Genomic DNA, 19,699 nt, shown 5'->3' on the forward strand with positions numbered 1-19,699 from the left:
TGATGTCAACATATTTATTATATAACTAGTGGAGTATTACACCTGCTAGTGCAGTTGTTTTACCTGCTTTTGAAATGTGTTTTGTGGTCACTGGAATCCTAAAGAGGAAGGCATTGCACTGTTCCACCTCCTCTCCTAGTGTTAATCCAGTACCATCCTGATATGCCATACTCCATTTCACCTGGTTAAAATAAATAAAAAGATCCAGATGTTTGCCGATGTTCAATTAATTTTCTATTGCATAGCAACTTTTTCTTACCTCACATTTAAAATCATGGGCTTTGGCATGAAATACTTTATGTTAAAGGAATGGCTTTATGTTAAAGGAACTTGGGTGGAGTGATTGCTCGCAGCACCTGAGAAGCCCCATGGTAAGGAGCAGAGAGTTCGCTCACCATACATTCACACGAGACAGAAGCGTTAACGCTTGACGAAAAGCTTGTCTGAAACGTGGCCAAAAGACAATCACCGTGGCCGCAACACATGCTCCGGTCTACCATAAACTTAATTGGCTGGCTCTGCCTAGGATATTTGCATAAGACAATCTGATTGGCTGATGCACACTTTGCCACTTGAAAAGTTGAGAAATGTTCAACTTCTACAGCGAGCAACGCATGACGTCACCCATTAAAAGTGAATGGGAAGCGTTAACGCTTACGCCCTGTGTGAATGTAAAGTCAGATTGAGCTAATCACTCTGCCCAAGTAGCAGTGCTTCGTCTTCTGAGAATATAGTTCCCAGTATAAATATGGTTAAAAGAACGCTGTGTCTCATATGACCTTGTTATTTGTACACGCTGTAACTATACAAATCACAACATATAAATAGGAAAACGTTGGCGTTATTTTGTCACTTATTGGGAGCAGTATGCTAGCTGGAGCCATTTCCTTCCAGTCTTTGTGTTAAGCTAAGCTAGCGGTGGGTGCGTCAGACAGAGTTACAGCATGCACAGAAATGAAAAGGGTATGTACGGACTTATCTAACTCTTTGGGATACAGTGAATAAGCTAAAATCCCAAAAAGTCTGTGTGTTCCTTTCAAAAAGTGCTGGAGCTCTGAACAGTTTTTTGCAACTCTTTGAAGGTAGGGCCAATATTTGCAGGTTACATCCATAAAAAAGTAATATGTCTTCTGGCAATCTTTTCTTGCAGGTATAGGGGATGGGCAAAAATCTCCACACTGTACATATTTAAAGCACAGAGCAGCACTCCGTGCCGACATACCACAACTCCAATCCCTCCTCGTCTATCTTGCTGGCAGTTTTTGGGAGGTCTCTCTGGCTGCTGACCACTCCCCTCCACAAACACCTCTTCCACTGACCTACAATATGGAAAATGGTGAAAATAAGACTTTCCTACACAAACTATTCAAAAAGAGGATATTGTAGTCCTATAGTGTAATTATCATCTACAATTTTACAAGTTTGGTAATATCCTCATCCTTAGCTATGAAGAAGCCTTCAAAGATGTCCAGTTCCTCAGATCTAAAAAAAAGGGGCAAAACTATTTATGATAACTTATTGTCTAGGTTTACTTGATGCACATTAAAAAGCTAAGTAAGGTAACTATATACAGTAAGATTGTATTTGTAGTTAATGCATTAGCTAACATGAACTAACAATGAACAATCCTTCTACAGCATTTATTAATCTTTGTTCATGTTAATATCTGCATTTACAATACATTTATAAAATTAAAGGTTGTAACTGTTAAGTAAGGAATAATTGACGACGGGCCATTGAATTATAAGAAAATAATGCACACCAAGGTGGTAATTCGGCACGACGCGAAGCGGAGTGCCGTTACACCGCAGGTGTGCATTATTTTCAAATAATTCAAAGGACCGGAGTCAATTATTCCGCTTACACCACGGTTACCACAAACATTGCTCTGGTGCCTATTTTTAAGACATTTGAAAAGATAGGTTTGCGGTTTACAGAAAAATAATCAACACCCATAGAACATTTCTCAGCCAATCAGAATGCAGCATTCAACAGACCCGTGGTATAACATGAATTAATGCACCATGAACAAACATTAATAACTGTACTGACATTAACTAACATTAACAATAATTTTATTAACAATTAATACATGATGAAAAACGATATTGTTAATTGTTTGTTCATGTTAGTTAATGCATTTACAAATGTTTACTAATACAACATTATTGTAAAGTGTTACTATTTACTTCTTAATACAAACACTGTGTTACAAAGTTTGGAGTACCTAACAGCATTCTTTAAACGATATTACTTGTGGTTTCCATCTACTGAAACGACAACCATATCTGGAGTGCATGCAGATGAAGGCTCTTACTTGCATATATTGTCCACCTTGAATCGCACAGCCTCCCACTCAAAAAACGTTTCTGAAAACTGTCTCCTGAGATCTTGCCAGCCTATTAAAAATAAGGAAATCAACAGCTAATAATGTGCAATAAATACATTAGCACCAAGCAGCTTTTCAACCTACAATTTTAATATATTATCAATACTGTAGGATAAATACTCACACAACCAAAGCAGACAGTTCGCTGATCCAGCATTCTTAAAAATGCTTGACAGGACAGTCCTGGTGCCGCCATCTTCATTTCTTCAAATGAAAACAAGATGTCTATTGCATAAATTGTGGCAAAATGAAGGGTTGCCGGCCAGTAGCCAGTTCTGTTTAGGTATTTTTTACCATTTATACATTACTTTCTACTCTTCATACATTACTAAAATGTTGAAATCAATTATGAAAAGATTTTTAAGATTCTACTATAACAGAACAAAACAAAGTTCTTCACATTCTTACCATTAATTGTGACCACAGCAACTGTTTTTCCTGGACAGACCCTTAATGACTCTGGTGAACAACCACAGATTTTGTCAGACATTTCCACAGGTACAAGCCGCATTGAAAAACATTAGTGGAGGACAATTAAGATAATTTGTTTTGACTGAGTAATATAAGATTGTAATGGTGGTGTAGCAGATTGCTGAAAAAGTACATGAGATACGCTTAAAATGCTGACTGAAACGGAGTATCCACATAAATTCAACACCAAACAATGAGACAAAAAAATATAATTGAAATAGTAGCATTTTACTTTAGTTTAACTATTCTGAAAATGATATATGTTGTATATACATAATATGTGCATACACAAAACTTACCACAATGGGAAAGAGCCTTATCCACCACAACAGTTGTTGAAGGCAATGGCTGGAAGAATCCAGCAGTCATGGCATCTCTGCTATGGAGGACTAGCCTAGAAATCTAGACGCACCCTAGCGGCCGCAAAATATATTTGCTGCCAGGGTTTAGTCTAGGATCTCACAATACACTTAACCAAAATTTGGTCAGGCCAATCACATCGTGTGTAGCGTCTGTGGGGCGGGCTTAACATGATGACGACAGAGCTGCCTGCGACGGTTCCTACTTGAAAACAAAGAATGTCTGCTGCTGCTGGCGAACAGCTTTCTTTTGAAGCGGCTTTGGCCGCAACTCTGGAGGACTTAGACTTATGTTTTTCTTTGAGAGAAGAGCAAATAACCCTACTGAAGTCATTTTTAAGCAAGAAAGATGTGTTTGGAGTTTTGCCGACTGGTTACGGTAAAAGTTTGATATACCAATTAGCTCCACTGGTGGGGAAACGCATGGGACTCAGCCACAATCCACTTGTGATTGTTGTTTGCTCTGATTGGTCATAGCGCTATCCTATTGCGTGCAGAGACATTTTGAGGGACAACCTTATATCCCGCCCCTTGCATTGAGCCGTTTGTGTGAAGAGTTGCCAGACCTTACATCTTGATGTAGGTCTGGCTAACCAGGCTAATGGAGGACATGATGATGTCACATTCAGCACAGAAGAAGGGACGAGGTCGTCAGTCACAACACTGGATAACAGCTGGGCTTCTCCCACACTCTGGCAGATGTGCTGCCACATTTTCTTGTGCCACAGCCGTGTTCAGCAGACAGGGTCTCTCTGCCCTCCACCTCTCTGAAAAGAGAATTTGTGTGTGCTCCAGTTTGAGGAAGCCTGAAGAGGATCTCTTGGGGTTCCAGGAGGTGATGCGTCGTTACTTGAGAAATCGTTCAGTGAATACACTCTGTTAAAATAGTATAGAGTATACAAAAACAATACTTTTATATTTCCCTTTATGTACATATATTTACAGCATTTAATTGTACTTCATGGAATGGCTTTGAGTGTAAAAGGTCCAGCATTCTATCAAAATAACCCACTGTCATATTCTGTAATTTAAACACATTGAAGTACACACCAACAGTCTCTGGAGCAAAGGCCACCTCACAATGAGTGTCAGGAGCATTGGGAGGATCAGTGTTCCGAATGTGATCAGCTTTAGAGGATAAAAACGTCACAAAGCAACATTTATCTATAATATACAATAAAGTATACATACATACAAAATTCCAACTTGTCCCAAGGCTAGCGGCACAGTCTAGTTACCAGTCTGAAATGGTGCAAGCTCTTTGTTTAAATGTCTCGTTTTTACTGTGATTTGAAGCTTTGATTGTGTTTACAGTGTGCAATATAACATTCAGTGTGTTTACGTTTCACATGTAAATAACATATTTTTTCATACGATCTACTTATCTATATACCGCTGTCTGATGTCTGCCTTGTTCTATGAAGTCCTGTAAGTAAACAATGTACATTCTAAAAATATATATTTAAAAAATAAACAATGCTTACCTTTCTTTTGTTGATTCCTGCTTGACCTTGCATAGACAATATTTCCATCAATCTCCAATGCACCCTCGGCTCAGGTGTCTTCATTGGTGCTACTGCCTTTCTTGCAGTTCACCAAGAAAGTCATCAAGACTTTGGAGCTCATCCTTTAGTTCTTGACCATCAACCAACTTATCCAAGATCAAGAGATGTTCTTGGAGTTCTGAATGGATGGACATGGTGATGAGTAGAAACACAAACCTACAGAAACACTCAAGACAGAGAGCACTACAGAAAGACTGACAAGTACAGTTTAACAAGACAGACACTGACGTAAAATGTAAGTGTGTGCGTGTGTGTGTGTGTGCGCGCACATACATTTTACATCAGTATTCTTTTCATCTGTGTGGGAAAATTGGAAAATAAAGCTCAAATCTATGTGACATTGATTTTAAACAGTTAAACTTGTATAATGTATACTGATCGTGTTGGCTAAAATTGGCTTTAATTATTTCATATTAAAACATGATGAGCCACAATAGGTGCTGTTATGAATTAAGTTGTATTGTTTTATTATAGATCATATCTGACCGTTTATTGTATAATTTTGTGTGGATTTTAAATAATTACTGGGCTGGTAAACAAACCAGTCTGGCAACACTGTTCTTCGTCTGATCATGTTGGCTGAAATTGGCTTAATAGTTGCGAGCTAGTGTAATATAGGTAACATATCACTACTGAAATCTTGCATTTCCCTGAATCTTGCATGATTAGTTACCTTATTTGCGACAGAATGAATTATAGCTAATTTTGCTATTAGCCTACTGCATATGTGGTGCAACAAAGTTATTTTTAATGACTTCTATTATTTACCATCCTAAGATTGCTACAGATTATAATGTTCCAAACACAACTTATTGTTACGATTAAATTTTTTTTGCTGTGTAAATGTAAGAATTACCTTCATCTCAACTTCCGAGTTGAAATAGCCATGGACCTTCGTCTCATTCGATGACGTCACAGTTATTACAGGACTTTAAATAAACAAATTAATAATTAAACAACTTATTAATTAATCGAACACAAGTAAAATGTATATTTAGATCTATATTTATTAACATCAATGATCATTTGATAAAAATTATTTAACACCCAACATGCATCACGTCTAATAAAGCACTACATGATCAGAAAACGCTTAAAATACTTAATCTCACGCGCCGTGGAGCGTTGTTAAACTCACCTCTGAGTGTTGTCTTACATGCAGTTGAACGCTGTTTTAATAAAACTCCTCTCTGAATGTTATTTTACCCATATTTGAGCGTTGTTAAACTCACCGCTGAATGCTATTGATCCTGCAGTTGAACTCACCGGAAACAGCTGTTGACTGTGAGGGACTTTTAACATTAAAAACCAGTTGAAAATGACCAGATAAATATTGACTTGCGCTGGCATAGATCGTTAATTGTTGCCGATTCCTATTTATTCTTATGTATTGCAGTCTTGATAAGATCTTGTGAATAAATGTTGAGCTTCCCTACTGCAGCTCGACTGGCAGAAAAAATCGTGCTATATGCACGAAAGATGCATCCAATTGAAATACATTAGTTTAAAAAAACGTGCTGGAATTACGAAAATAACGAAATAAACGTGTTCCTGCCACGAATAAATTACGTGACCAAATCACGAAATGCCGTGAGACTGGGTTGAATATACAGTACTGTTATGAAAATACCAGACATAGCGTTAAAAAATACAGATAAATATTATATAATATTAATCGTGTTTATTGTCTCCATGGTTTTAAAACATCAAAACATCTTTATTTGCCTGTTATTATAAAAACAGCGATCGATCGTTGCACGTCACTGTTCAAGTACACGTCTGACTGACAGCTGATCTCTGACATCTTATGAGAGTCCCATATTGACACTTTCTAACTCTAGCGCCCTCCGGCTTCATGTTTGAATGAAACAAACTGAGTGTGAATGACATTACCGCCCCTGCAGAAATTTGAAGTAAACACATAAAATTAAACTAATATTTCTCCAAATATGAATTAAAAGCCCCGATGGATGTTGTTTTATCGAGTGCTTTTATGACGATCACGGAGGAGTATTTTTATCAATGAGTGCGGCTGAGGTCATATTTCAAATTAAAGGCATGCACCGTTTTTTATTTTCATATCTCCTGACAAAAATGAAGAAATTACTGTCACTATAGGATTTTCAGAATAAAATAAAGGTCAAAAACTAAATCTTTAGTCTTATCACTTTTTAATGATGTATAGTTGTTTTATGTAAGTATATACTAACAGTAATTTAAATTATGTAAATAAAGAGCTCTTCAGTGCGCTGGCATCCTAGTGCAGGCTAACAGGATGAATTGCTTGTTATATTGCTAATATGTGCCTTAAACATAAGGCACTTCAAATAAGAGCATTTGCCAAATTAATAAAAATAAATGTGTTTCTCTGTCACAAACACATTTTACTTTATCACAATGTTAAATTACAATGAAGCCTTAGAAAGTCTGAAGTGTTGCTTTATATTTACCTCCAAGTAGGAAGAGTTTCTTCTGGAGGCCTTACAGTAAAACATATATCTGGACTGGCTTGAATCAATTCTTGGAAGACGTCCTCCTCCACATTGGTGTCAGTGTCGTCAAAGACTTGAAGAGATGTAGTTCTTGTAAATCCAAATTTGTTTTTAACTTAAAAATACAATAACAATTATTTTAATTTATTTTCATATTTAAGTCAAACATTTAAGGCAAATAGCACATATCAAAGTGTGAGTTTGCAAAAGCCACTGTTACCTACCTTGGTAAGATTGTGGGTCAAGGTCAGGTGCGGCCGGTTCGTGGGAAAGTAGACGTCATTGATAATTATCCTACTCCAACTACCAAAAAGGAATTAATGCGTTTTTTGGGCATGGTGGGATTTTACCGTTGTTTCTATCGGAATTTCTCTGTGGTGGCTGCGCCTTAAACAAATTTATTACGTGGGACCGTAAAGTTCCGTTGGAATCATATTTGCCAGGAGGCTTTTGAGAAGATTAAAATGTTGCTTACAGAAGCTCCTGTATTGGCGGCTCCGAAATTTGACCAGCCTTTTCAATTTCAAGTAGATGCAAGCAACATAGGCACGGGTGCAGTCTTGATCCAGAAATCCGAGGAAGGTATTGACCTTCCAGTGGCTTTCTTTTCCCGGAAATTTAACTCATACCAGTTAAATTATTCTTTAATTGAGAAAGAAGCACTGGCTTTAATATGGGCATTGCAACACTTTGATGTGTACGTTGGGGCGACGGAGGGTCCTTTGGTCGTCTATACTGACCATAACCCATTAACTTTTTTGCGCTCCTTACAAAGCCCAAACCAACGGCTTATGAGATGGTGCCTATTTCTCCAGGCTTATTCATTAGAAATTCGCCACATTAAAGGCTCGGAAAACCTAATTGCTGATGCCCTGTCACGTATTTATACGGTATGAATGTTCTGCTGGTGCACCTGTATTCTTGTCTCTCTTTTATTTTTTATTTATTGTTGGTGGTCTTTTTTTAGGAGGGGTGTGTGACGGGTCTCTGGCTTCCCCGCTGCGGCCGGCCAGTGGGTGGAGCTACCGATACATCATCTGCACCTGTTGCTCGTTATCTTTCATTATTTAAGTTTGGGGTTGATTGTGTTTGGGAGAGATTTCCGTTTGGGTTTTTCGTTTGGTTATTTTGGGTTTTGTTACTTCACTATTTTGTAAGTATTGGTTTGCTAATTTTGTGGTTTCAAATACATTTGTTCTTTTAAATTGTCAAAAGCCTTAGCAACTTCAGTTTAATTATTATTTCCCTTAAATAAAAGATTAATTGTTATTTTGGGTTTCACTGCGTCCTCCTTTTTGTCATGACTTGAGCCGGTTGTGAAAAAACCAATTAATTAGTTTGTTTAGCAAGAAAACCAGAGAAACACACAGCTCTGTGAAAACTACATTTCATAAGTCACACTCATTTTGTACATATTATACACACAAATTTACATCTGTACAAAACCCACTGGCCTTAGGTTGAAAAGCTTTAATTTAACTTCTTTTGCCTTAATGCCAAAACTATTTATAAACCATTCACTTTTCTTTGTAATGAGAACAGTCATTTAAAAAATGAAAATGCTAGATGGGGCAGTGGCCCAAAAGCGAAAAGGGCACTATGGGGGGTGGTACTATTATTATGGTTTTAATGAAGTATTATAAATATGATGTGTTATATTTCTAGCATCAACTTAGACAAGTGATTATAATGGGAAATATAATAACAAGAATTAAAGTCTGCTAAACATTCAATATGATTTACCTGTTGGCTTGATGGAGCTTTGAATCCATGTTTGCAATGTTGAACTGCCTGAGGGAGAGCTGGTGGCCTGCATGCACAAGTATTTTCTTGCCATGTTGCTGAGCCGGGGAAAGTTGACTTTGTGAGTTAATCTCCACCACAGAAGGGGGTCCTCGTCGTTGTCAATTTAATTAGTTTTATATATGAATGATCATTACTGTATGAACAACACAATTCAGCTAAATTTAATCTTAAATTTTTACTAAAATGTAAGATAATGCATTTAAATGGAAGGAACTCTTCTCATTTACTCCATTCTAACCATTATTTTTACCTTGTGTTCCATCATCTTCATCTCTGACACCAGTCTGGCTTTGATGTACGTCGTTGAACCTGATGTATTGTGTCTTGTATCTTGGATCTAAGAAGGATGCCACATCCAAGAGCTTTTGTGTAACTCTCTCTTCATACTTGCTGTTCAAGTACTCCAAAATTTTCTTTTTTAAGGACTTGGTGATGTCTGTATCACCCTCCACTGGTGCCAAGATGGTTGTGTTAAACAGGCTGAGTACTGGTTTGATGTGTGAAACACTAACGTAATCCTCCCCTGACAGAGCATCCATGAATTCAAGCAGTGGTCCCAGTGCCTTGCTGACTAACTCCAGCACATCCAGATCTTGATATCCAAGAATTAGGTGCAGGGTGTTTCTGTCCTCTGAGAGGACCTCGTGGAGTGCTTTCTGCTGCTCCAGAATCCTGTTAATCATGAGCACCCTAGACCCCCATCTAGTTTGACACTCAGTGATGAGTTCGTGGACTGGAAGGTTGAGGCGCTTCTGGGCTTGCTCAAGTGCCACTCTCTTTTTCCAGCTATGTGAGAAGTGGCACACCAACTTTTTGCAGACACCTGTTGCACGGCTGATCCGGCTGTCACCTTTCACTGCGTTTTCTTGGAAAAATAGATGTACAAAAATAATTGATTAAATATGATTATATTACAATAGCTTAATAACCACATAATAATGCAGATTGTTTTCTCTCTCTCTTTCTCTCTTTCAAGACTTGTGAAGTCCAGAATTTTGATTGATTTCCATTACTATAAATTAATGCATGATCTTTCACTGTTTGAATCAATTTGGTGCATTAATGGGACTCTCTGTGAGATTGTTGTAGAAGAGTTGCATTTTTCTTTTTGTTAGGTTGATTTTTTTTCCCTCTCTCCCTTTTCTGGAATAGGTGATGTGTTGTAGTCTGTTCCATTTTATGTAATAAATGTTTTTTGGGAAAAAAAATCTCTCTCTCTCTCTCTCACTCACTCACACAGACAGACCTCTCTCTCTCTCTCTGTCTCAAAGTTATTAAAAATAAACATAACGTACCTATTGCCAGTTGTAGCCTGTGTCCGAAGCACTGAAGGCGCGTCCAGCCATTCACCTCCATAGCCTTTATCATATTCGACGCATTATCTGTCGTCACGCAAACTTGTTGGTCCTCCTTCAAGTTCCAGTCTGCTAACGCACCTCTCATCTCCTCTGCTATATTATCCACGGTATGCTCCGCGGGGAAGAATGATGTCTGCAGACAGTGGGTCTTGAGTTCGAAGTTGTATACCTTGAATGCGCTAAGTAAGTGGCAACTTTAAACATGTCATACTTTGAGGAGGTTTTGGCTCAGGCTGCAGGGCGTAGTTCTTAATGTTGTATGCCGAAATGTATCCCTCACAATCGGCTGAGAAAATAAATCTGTCATCCTGCAATGAAGCCATCTTAATAATCTCCTGCTTCAAGTGGGACTTAAACAAAAAGCAACGTTTATTAGGACTCATCGTTTTGGCTTATTTTGGGACGACTGAGAAGTCCCCGGTGTTTCTCTCATTTTCATGCACTCTTCATGCAGCACGCGATGGTGTTGTTTCAGGTGGTGAAACATGTTTGTTGTGCTACCTTGCTTAGTCGCAATTTTTGTTAAGCACGACCTGCACAACACGTTACTCTGGTTTAAATCGTCTTTTCTGAATCCAAAATACCTCCAAAAAATGGAAGATGGTTTATGTTTTGGCACCAAGTCAGATGCACTACCACCGGCCGCATTATCTCCCGCACTTTTTTTCTTTCTTTTTAATTTCTCTGCTGTCTCTGTAGTGTGTGCGCGCTGTCTTTAGCGGTGCATTCAAGCCAGGGCACTCGTAAAAATGATGCTCGTTGTGTGACTGCCAGAGTTGTATGCAGGGCGGGGCGAGCGCGGAGAGGGGAAATCTATATCGTCTATATCGTGGCTTTTTCGATAGTAATATCTTGAAAGTTCATATCTAGATATAGATACGATAACAATATTTCGTTCAGCCCTACACTGCATTTGTAGTTTTCCACTTCTAGCACAATTGTGATCATCTGTTAATAAAAATAAAAATGTTTCAGGATCATTTCTTCCTGTGTTGCTTGTCAACTCCCTTTCCTTTGATTTACACACAGGGTTCAGACTTTTCTGCATATTTTAAAAAATAAAATTGAACTTTAAGTATTTATGTTCTTTATTTATGCTTTTCGTCAGTCTTCAGGGGGAACGGCTGCACCAATGACGATGGGTTTTGTAGGTCCCAAATGTCCTGACCAAATGTACCTGTGAAGTTCAGACTGTTTAGACCACTCCTGCAACATTAGTATTTGCTCAGATCATAATGAATCCATTTAAATATAAGTCTTCACTAGGAGATTGTCCTTCAAGTTTGTTATTCCTTAAAGCCCCATATGTTTTCTTGTATAGGTCAGGGGCAACACACATACTGATTAAATGTATACCTTGAATGCGCTAAGTAAGTGGCAACTTAAACATGTCATACTTTCAGGAGGTTGTGGCTCAGGCTGCAGGGCGTAATTATTGATGTTATAAGCCGAAATGTATCCCTCACAATCGGCGAAGAATATTAAACTGTCATCCTGCAATGAAGCCATCTTCATAATCTCCTGCTTCAAGTGGGACTTAAACAAAAAGCAACGTTTATTAGGACTCATTGTTTTGGCTTATTTTGGGATGACTGAGAAGTCCCCGGTGTTTCTCTCATTTTCATGCACTCTTCATGCAGCACGCGATGGTGTTATTTCCGGGTGAAGATAAGTTGTTTAGGTCCCAAATGTCTGTTTGCCCAAATGTACCTGTGAAGTTCAGACTGTTTAGACCACTCCTGCAACATTAGTATTTGCTCAGATGTCAAATTATGCATTTTCCCATATTCGATGATCATTTAAATTAACGATCAATCAATCGAATAATCGTTAACAGTAATAGTGCAATAAGCCATTACAGCAGTGGCAAATAGCCAATGACATAAAAGTGTGCAGAAAAACGCCAGCTTCCTCACGCGAATTAAAAGATTTTATTTTGTCTAAATAATATGCTAGTGGGATTGTAAAATGAGTCAATGTATTTGGTGTTTTGATAAAAAATCATCAATTTAATCTCGTAACGAAATATAATGACTAATAGACACAGTAAACTCCGCCTCATAACGGGCACTCCGCACAGTCGCATGCATCCATGACAAAATAAAAGTTTCATTATCATCAAGTGTTATTTTTCTAGTTGTTCACCTCGCTTTCTGAGTCGTCGATACACCGCTTGTTGTAATTATATCCAAGAAGCACACGAAAGGGCACTTTTCCCGTCGTTACCTCAGCTTTAGACCTGCGGCGTACTTTCAGCAAAGATGCTTATGTTATGAAGACTTCAACCTTCCATTAGAAAACCCGCAACAGAGTTTAGCGTGTAGCGCCTCAGCCAGTCATGATGATGATCAATGATATATGTTGCGGGAGTTCAGAGTGTAACGACAGTCAGTTACAGTTTACATTTAACAGTTTCTTGCCAGAATTTAAGTTTTTCATTTTAATCTGTTTATTAAAAACGGCTTCTGACTGGACGCCTTCCCTGTGTAAAGCAGCGTTATCAGCGCTGTTATGCTAATCTTGCAGGCTTCCCTGAAGAGGGTCTTTGCTTTCAGTATCCTTTCCACACTATTCCTGAGGTAAATGCGGGTGACGCCATCTTGAGCTCAGATGGGTAAAACTTCCGGTGAGCCACTACAGCTAATAGTCTTGCGAGGGATACGAGTCTGCCGTTTTGACTGGCATTTTAATGCTTATTATGAAATCCAGGAAGATCGGCATAATTTGTGCAGTTAGGGGTTAACATAATAGATGATACAAACGCAGTAAACCTTTACAAAAAGGTTGTTTTTACTATAATACACGCACAAGAACTGAATGTTTATGTGGCGCACGTGCATCTATTAACTGTATCCACATATCCATCCAGTAAAACCTTTCATAGAAACTGACAGTGAACAATAAATACAATAATTATTCAAAAACAACGTATTATGCAGATAAAAATATGCTGATTTATTTATTCTGCTACTATTATATTATTACAAAAATGAGATTACAGTACATAATATATAGCCTACGACATTAACTGCTTATTAGTTAATGTTTATAATAGTTCGTGATGTGTTACGCATACCGTTACTTTTGTTGTGTTTTAAATGAATTATTTAAGCAAATAATTTCATAAGCTCATGTCTTATTTTCTGTATAATATTTTCATAAAACGAAAACTGAAAACATGTAATAGGAGTTGAATATGTTTATTATGGTTTGTTTAAATAACTTACATTGTATTGAATGAGAAGCATAAGTTACTGCTGCTGTCGGATCGCGTGAAGCTTGATGTGTAGCCATAAAAACTCGATAAGTCGATTAAAAATTGCCGTTTAAAAAAAACTCACCCCAGGGACAGTTGTGACATTTTAAACCATCACCTGACACGTTTAAAAACAAGAAGTCTCTGTATATTCCATGTATTAAACACTCGACTGACTGTCCCAGTGTAGAGATACGGCATGTCTCTGTGCTTTTATTTGCACATTGAAGACCCGTCACCCCCGAGGAACAACATGAAACGATTGAATATATCTTGATGTATCAGGACACTTCTTAATTTCATCCTCACACTGGTTCATACATGAAATTATGACCGTAATCATCATGGAAATCACCGGCTCTGGTCCAGTGACAGTACGCGTCGGAAGTCGCACCCACAATTCGCGCAAAGCGTCATGGGGCGTAGGAATAGTGTGGTTAGATTTTCGGCATCGGACCCTCTCAGATCCTCTGCGGATCCAATTTTGTTACGTTAGCAGCCAGCCTCGTCTCGAATGAGACAAAAAGCCCAAGTGTGTGTTTTGCATTGAGCATCATTGGGATCATGGCTAGTTTAACTTCTTCGCGCTTGGTTAGTTTTTTCATCAGCTGTGTATGTGCTTTGCGCAGGCGCCGGACACACGTGCTTGCTTTTTCGACAATCGTTAAGTTTTATCGATTTAATTCTTATCGACAATTAATCGAAGATCGATTAATTGTTAACATCCAAATCCATTTAAATATAAGTCTTCACTAGGAGATTGTCCTTCAAGTTTGTTATTCCTTAAAGCCCCATATTAGTCCATATTAGTACAGTGGACGTAACTATCAACTACAAAAGTGCAGCAGTAAGTAAACATGATTTTTAATGGTATGGATCAATCTTTCTGGGTATGTAATGATTGAGCTAAAGTTTAGAGCTGCTGTGTGCATCATGCCATCCAGAACTGAAGCCCGGAAAATGCCCCTATAAATTATAATGTGGTTATAATGTAACGCTATAGCCTATAATGTAAGTGAGCATCTTATTTATGTTTTTTTTTTCAATTAAATTTTATTTATATAGCGCTTTTCACAATTTGGTACCTTTTAGACCTGTGCGTATGTGTTTAGTCATAGCAGTGATTAACAATCCCTACTGAAAAATTCAGCTAACACCAGCATAAGCTGGTAGCTGTTTTTTGCTGATTTAAGGTGGCAGTAGCTGGTTTAAGCTGGTCCTCCCAGCCTGGCAAAAAGTGACCTGGTGTTGGCTCATTACGCTGCTTGGCTGATCAGCCATTATTGGCATTAATCTCCCATCCAAAATATGGCACCCCCAAGGTTTTGGGTCCATAGGTTCACTTCCCCCTTTCCACTTCATAATTTGGTAAAAGACCTGAAGACTATGGAACTTTGCAGCTGCTGACATTAGTGGGAGAGATTGAGGTTCCACTGGAGATGACTATCTTTAATAAAGAATCGCCTGTATCTTAGCATGTCCAGTGATTCATCCTTTTGCCCCCATACAGTGATACTAGAGCTTTTTCACCTGCAATGATGATGCCTTTTCCCACATTTTCCTGTGACTGGCTAAACACCTTAGCTTTTTTGAGAAAGCTAGTGTCATTCTTTACTTTTTTCAGTGCCATCCCTTTCCTATGCCAAATAGACGAGATGTAGAATTACAGCCTCAAAATGATTAGGGTTGGATTGTTTGAAGAGCTCGATGTGTCATCTTGAATGGAAAAAGTCTGAAATCATTTAGTTGCTTTTAAATAAATATCTATAATACGGTAGTGTTTTCGTTCCCTGATTAAAATGTAAGTATGGAAAACAATCAATTACACATTCTTAATAAAAATGTCATTTAAATTCTGAAACATAAGAGGATTTTATATAAACTGTTTCAGCACTGACCCATAATAGTGTCCCAACAAAATAAATGGCCAATTGCACTGCATTGTAATTAATGTATTTTGCAATGCAATTTTTTTACCCATATCAATGCTGCAATGAAACCTCAGTTACATTTATGCTGTTATACTAGTGACCTATACTAGGGAAGAAAAAAGGTATCAGTCTTTCTTGGATTTTGTTAATGCATTTACTGTGTTGATGTATTTTCTAACTTAACATGCATTTAAATTGTACAGATTTTGCTAGTGCTGCAATTCAGATTGCTTTAGTGAGGCAATTTTATTAGATGAATATAACCCAGAGGGGAAGAACCAAGTAAAGAACAAACCAGGAAATGATATGGGGGTGCCCGAACCAAAAGCCACAGAGAAGGGGTTGAGGATCCAGGCTGGATAAAAAACATAAAAAAATGTAAAAACAAAAACACAAAAAAAACCACAACCCTCCCCTTCTGTTCAGGCTTGTGTTTCTCCGTGACCCTGAAGATTATACCGGCGGGGGTTATACAGCTGGCAGGAACTAACATGCCAGGCAGTTTTCAGGTTAGAGGCCAGTCTAAAAGCAGCAGGATGATTGGATGAACATTGGGATGATATATTTATCATACATATGAATGATGTTTCTGCCTATGCAAATTAGGACATATTAAATAAGTGTAAACCTCATGTGGATATTCAAATTCATTTCAAAAGAAATTGTAATACTAAAAAGTTACTTTATTTTTTTTGGCATATTCGATTAGTGTATATTGGGCGCCAATGCATTTGCTATTTAGGCTATGTCCACACGAAGCCGGTGCATTCCCTATCCGGTCATATTTTCCTTGCTCTAAAACAGTGTTTCCCGGCCCTGGTCCTCGGGCGCCCCCTCCCGGAGAGTTTTGGTTGGCTCCTGGTTTGAAGCACCTGATTTGACTCATCAGCCGCCTTCTAAAATTGTAAAAATGTGTCCCTAACAAGCTGGTGAGTTAAATCAGGTGTGTTAAATAAGGAGACATCTAAAACTTTCTGGGAGGGGGTGCCCGAGGACCAGGGTTGGGAAACACTGCTCTAAAAAAATAATCCGTAAACACGAAACCACTGAAACCGACTGAAAGCGTGTAGTATATATGCCGGACCAGTATGGGGCGCTGTAATTCTGCCACAGATATAGTTTAGAGACAGAGCGCAGTTATGCAAATTTGAAAACCACGCCCACCGGGGGGGGACGCAATCCAACCGTCTCCATTGACTTTGTATTGTGAGAAGCCGCCTCCTTGTCATTTCTGGCTTATAACAAAAAACTGAATAATGCCTTAAAGCTGCTGTGTGACAATATGTACAGCTAACAAGCCAAAGAACCCAGAAATAAGTTTTTATAAGCTGTCGAGCCGTAAAACCCAGCTTTTAAGGAGAATAAAGTGGACTACGTTTCCCCCTATTGGACGCAGTTTTACTAATAGGAGTACTATGAAAAGTTGCCTGTTTCCATTTCTGTGTCTTTAAACGCTTGTTTTTTTGAAGTTGAAAGCTTATAAAAACGTATTTGGTTTTTTTGGGTTGTTAGATGTACACCTTGTCACACAGCAGCTTTTAGGTATTAGTTTTTTAGTTTAATCTGTAAATACGTTTTTATAAGCTGTCGACCCCAAAAAACGAGCGTTCAAAGACACAGAAACGGACACAGGCAACTTTTCATAGTAATACCATTAGTAGAACTGCGTCCACTACGGGGAAACGTGGTCGGTGATCCACTTTGTTCTCCTTGAAGACTGGGTTTTGCGGCTCGACAGCTTGTAGAGACTTGTTTCTGGGTTCTTTGGCGTGTTGGCTGTGCATGTTGTCACACAGCAGCTTTTGGGCATTGTTCAGTTTTTTGTTATAAGCCAGAAATGACAAGGAGGCGGCTTCTCGCAATACAAAGTCAATGGAGACGGTTGGATCGCTCCCCCCCCCCCCGGTGGGCGTGGTTTTCAAATTTGCATAACTGCGCTCTGTCTCTATAGGACGCAGTTTTACTAATAGGAGTACTATGAAAAGTTGCCTGTTTCCATTTTTGTGTCTTTAAACGCTCGTTTTTTGGGGTCGACAGCTTATAAAAACTTATTTACAGATTAAACTTAAAAACAGAATAATACCTTAAAGCTGCTGTGTGACAAGACATCTAACAAGCAAAAAAAAAATACGTTTTTATAAGCTGTCGACTTCAAAAAACGAGCGTTTAAAGACACAGAAATGGAAACAGGCAACTTTTCATAGTAAAACTGCGTCCAATAGGGGGAAACGTAGTCGGCGATCCACTTTATTCTCCTTATAACTCACATTGTATTCAACTGAAGAAAGAAAGTCAAATACAGCTGGGGTGGTATGGGGGTGACTAATTCAGTGGAGGCAAGGATACAGAAATCGAAGGGGTGGTAAATGCCCCATTCCCAAATGGCAAATCGCACCCCAATCAAAATTGCTGTCAAAAGCAACACTATTTATTTACTATAGGTCAGTGTTTCAACTTAATAAAAATTCAGATGCAAACTTTTTTTGTATACATATAAAAAGTGAAAGATGTTGAAGAACATTTCCAGTTACTACACAGCAAAATCACCCCTATTAAATGTACACTCCTGGTGTATATATGGGTACCACCAGGTCTGGTGGTACCATATAAACACCAGCAGTGTAGATTTAACACTGGTGATTTTGCCGTGTATGTCTTATTGCCTTCGCTTAGTGAACTGAGGTTACATTAGGTAACCTGAGATGTTCCCTTTCGAGTAAGGTTCACTCATAATATGACGCTATGAGGGATTGTGCAAAACCAAGCTGTGTAAAGGTGGAAAAATTAGCTTAGCTGAGGCAGAGCTAGTGATGTGTGCAGAACAGTTGCATAATATAAACTGATAGACAAATTCCAAACATCGTTTTTCTACTTTTGCAGGGCACTTTGGGAAGGGGACACTGTATGGGTGTTCCAAGCGAAATTGAACACCTGAATGTCTACATGAAGTATATTTTTAAGTTTAAGAGCACATGTATAAGTGTTAGGGCAGGACAAATGAGGTTTAAAGGTTAAAAAATTAAAACTACACAATTATGTATGTTAGTTTTGGTTATGCAGTTACTTTACAAATTAATCAACTACATAATTTTTGTCATTGTTTTCCGTTTGATCTCTGAAAACATGTTTGGATAATGTTTGATGCATGAGACAGTCTGTAACTCCATTTACTGACCTTCAGAAAAATCACAGCAAAATCACAGCCATGTGAATCACAATATTGTACTGCATTTTGTTGCTGTTCTTACATACGTACAGTTAAAATAAAAACACGTGTGCAGTTAAAGTAAAAACTTTACAGGTGCAGCCCAGTTTCACATATCAAAACATCAAACTGGAAAATCAACCTTATGACAGACCCATAACTAATGTTTTTTTGCATTTACGTTCATCCATTATTATTCTTATTTTCCATTATTATTTTTTTAATCTTATATCGGGTCTGTATTGTCTTCACATACAGATAAGGTAAAGTATCAATCTCCAGGTTTTCAGAGAGCATTGTTGTAAAGCAGTACATTTTTATTTGAATGTATTTTCTACACATTAGTGAGGTGTCCGGATTTGTGTGTAAATGCAAGACATCCTTACATTATGCTGTTCAGTTTGTTAAGTTTTGTTGGGAAATGATATAGGAATGTGCAGATGTGAACGTGCTGTTTGTAAGGTTTAACTTACACTAGGATTTGTCATCGCTTGCACAAAAATAAAACACAGGACACTTTGATACAGCAAAGAATTTACACCCTAAAATACAGCCTGATTTTCACAAGATTTAACTGTTTTTGTTGTTTTAATTGCTGTGAAGTTTTTCTTCCGAAATGTATCAATAGTGACTTACAGCCACACACCTGCTAAATGTAATGATTTCACTTTGACACAAAATCTCAGCGTGAACAAACATGACTTCAGAAGATAAACAAATATGTTGTGATAGTTTTACACAACACATTATAAAAGCACAACATATAACGTTTGGTCATCCTGAGATGAGATCAATATCAACCATGCCCTCAGAACAAAAATAGAAGTGTCTTCTTGATATAGCGAAAACAATTACTTCATGTATTTG

General features: G+C 38.1%; 1 protein-coding gene across 3 annotated transcripts; it reads right to left on the bottom strand.

Annotated features, from left to right (window-relative positions):
• Nucleotides 1-3,338: 3,338 nt before the first annotated feature.
• On the bottom strand, nt 3,339-11,865 carry LOC129414283 (E3 SUMO-protein ligase ZBED1-like). Of its 3 annotated transcripts, none has more exons than XM_073867716.1 (8): nt 10,378-11,865; nt 9,333-9,947; nt 9,020-9,215; nt 7,235-7,391; nt 5,641-5,713; nt 4,704-4,902; nt 4,270-4,347; nt 3,339-4,095 (listed from the first exon to the last, which is right to left on the bottom strand). In XM_073867716.1, the coding sequence occupies exons 1-3, from the start codon at nt 10,523-10,525 to the stop codon at nt 9,196-9,198; spliced, it is 783 nt and encodes a 260-aa protein (XP_073723817.1). In that variant the 5' UTR covers nt 10,526-11,865; the 3' UTR covers nt 3,339-4,095; nt 4,270-4,347; nt 4,704-4,902; nt 5,641-5,713; nt 7,235-7,391; nt 9,020-9,195. The 3 variants fall into 3 exon arrangements, 2 of the variants coding, with proteins under 2 accessions (XP_073723817.1, XP_073723818.1); XM_073867717.1 differs by having other exon boundaries at nt 7,501-9,215; XR_012369651.1 differs by lacking the exons at nt 7,235-7,391; nt 9,020-9,215; nt 9,333-9,947; nt 10,378-11,865 and adding an exon at nt 5,923-7,193.
• Between the last annotated feature and the right edge of the window lie 7,834 nt (nt 11,866-19,699).

The sequence above is a fragment of the Misgurnus anguillicaudatus genome, chromosome 5 (assembly GCF_027580225.2).
Source record: "Misgurnus anguillicaudatus chromosome 5, ASM2758022v2, whole genome shotgun sequence".
In the NCBI taxonomy this organism is placed as follows: Eukaryota; Metazoa; Chordata; class Actinopteri; order Cypriniformes; family Cobitidae; genus Misgurnus; species Misgurnus anguillicaudatus.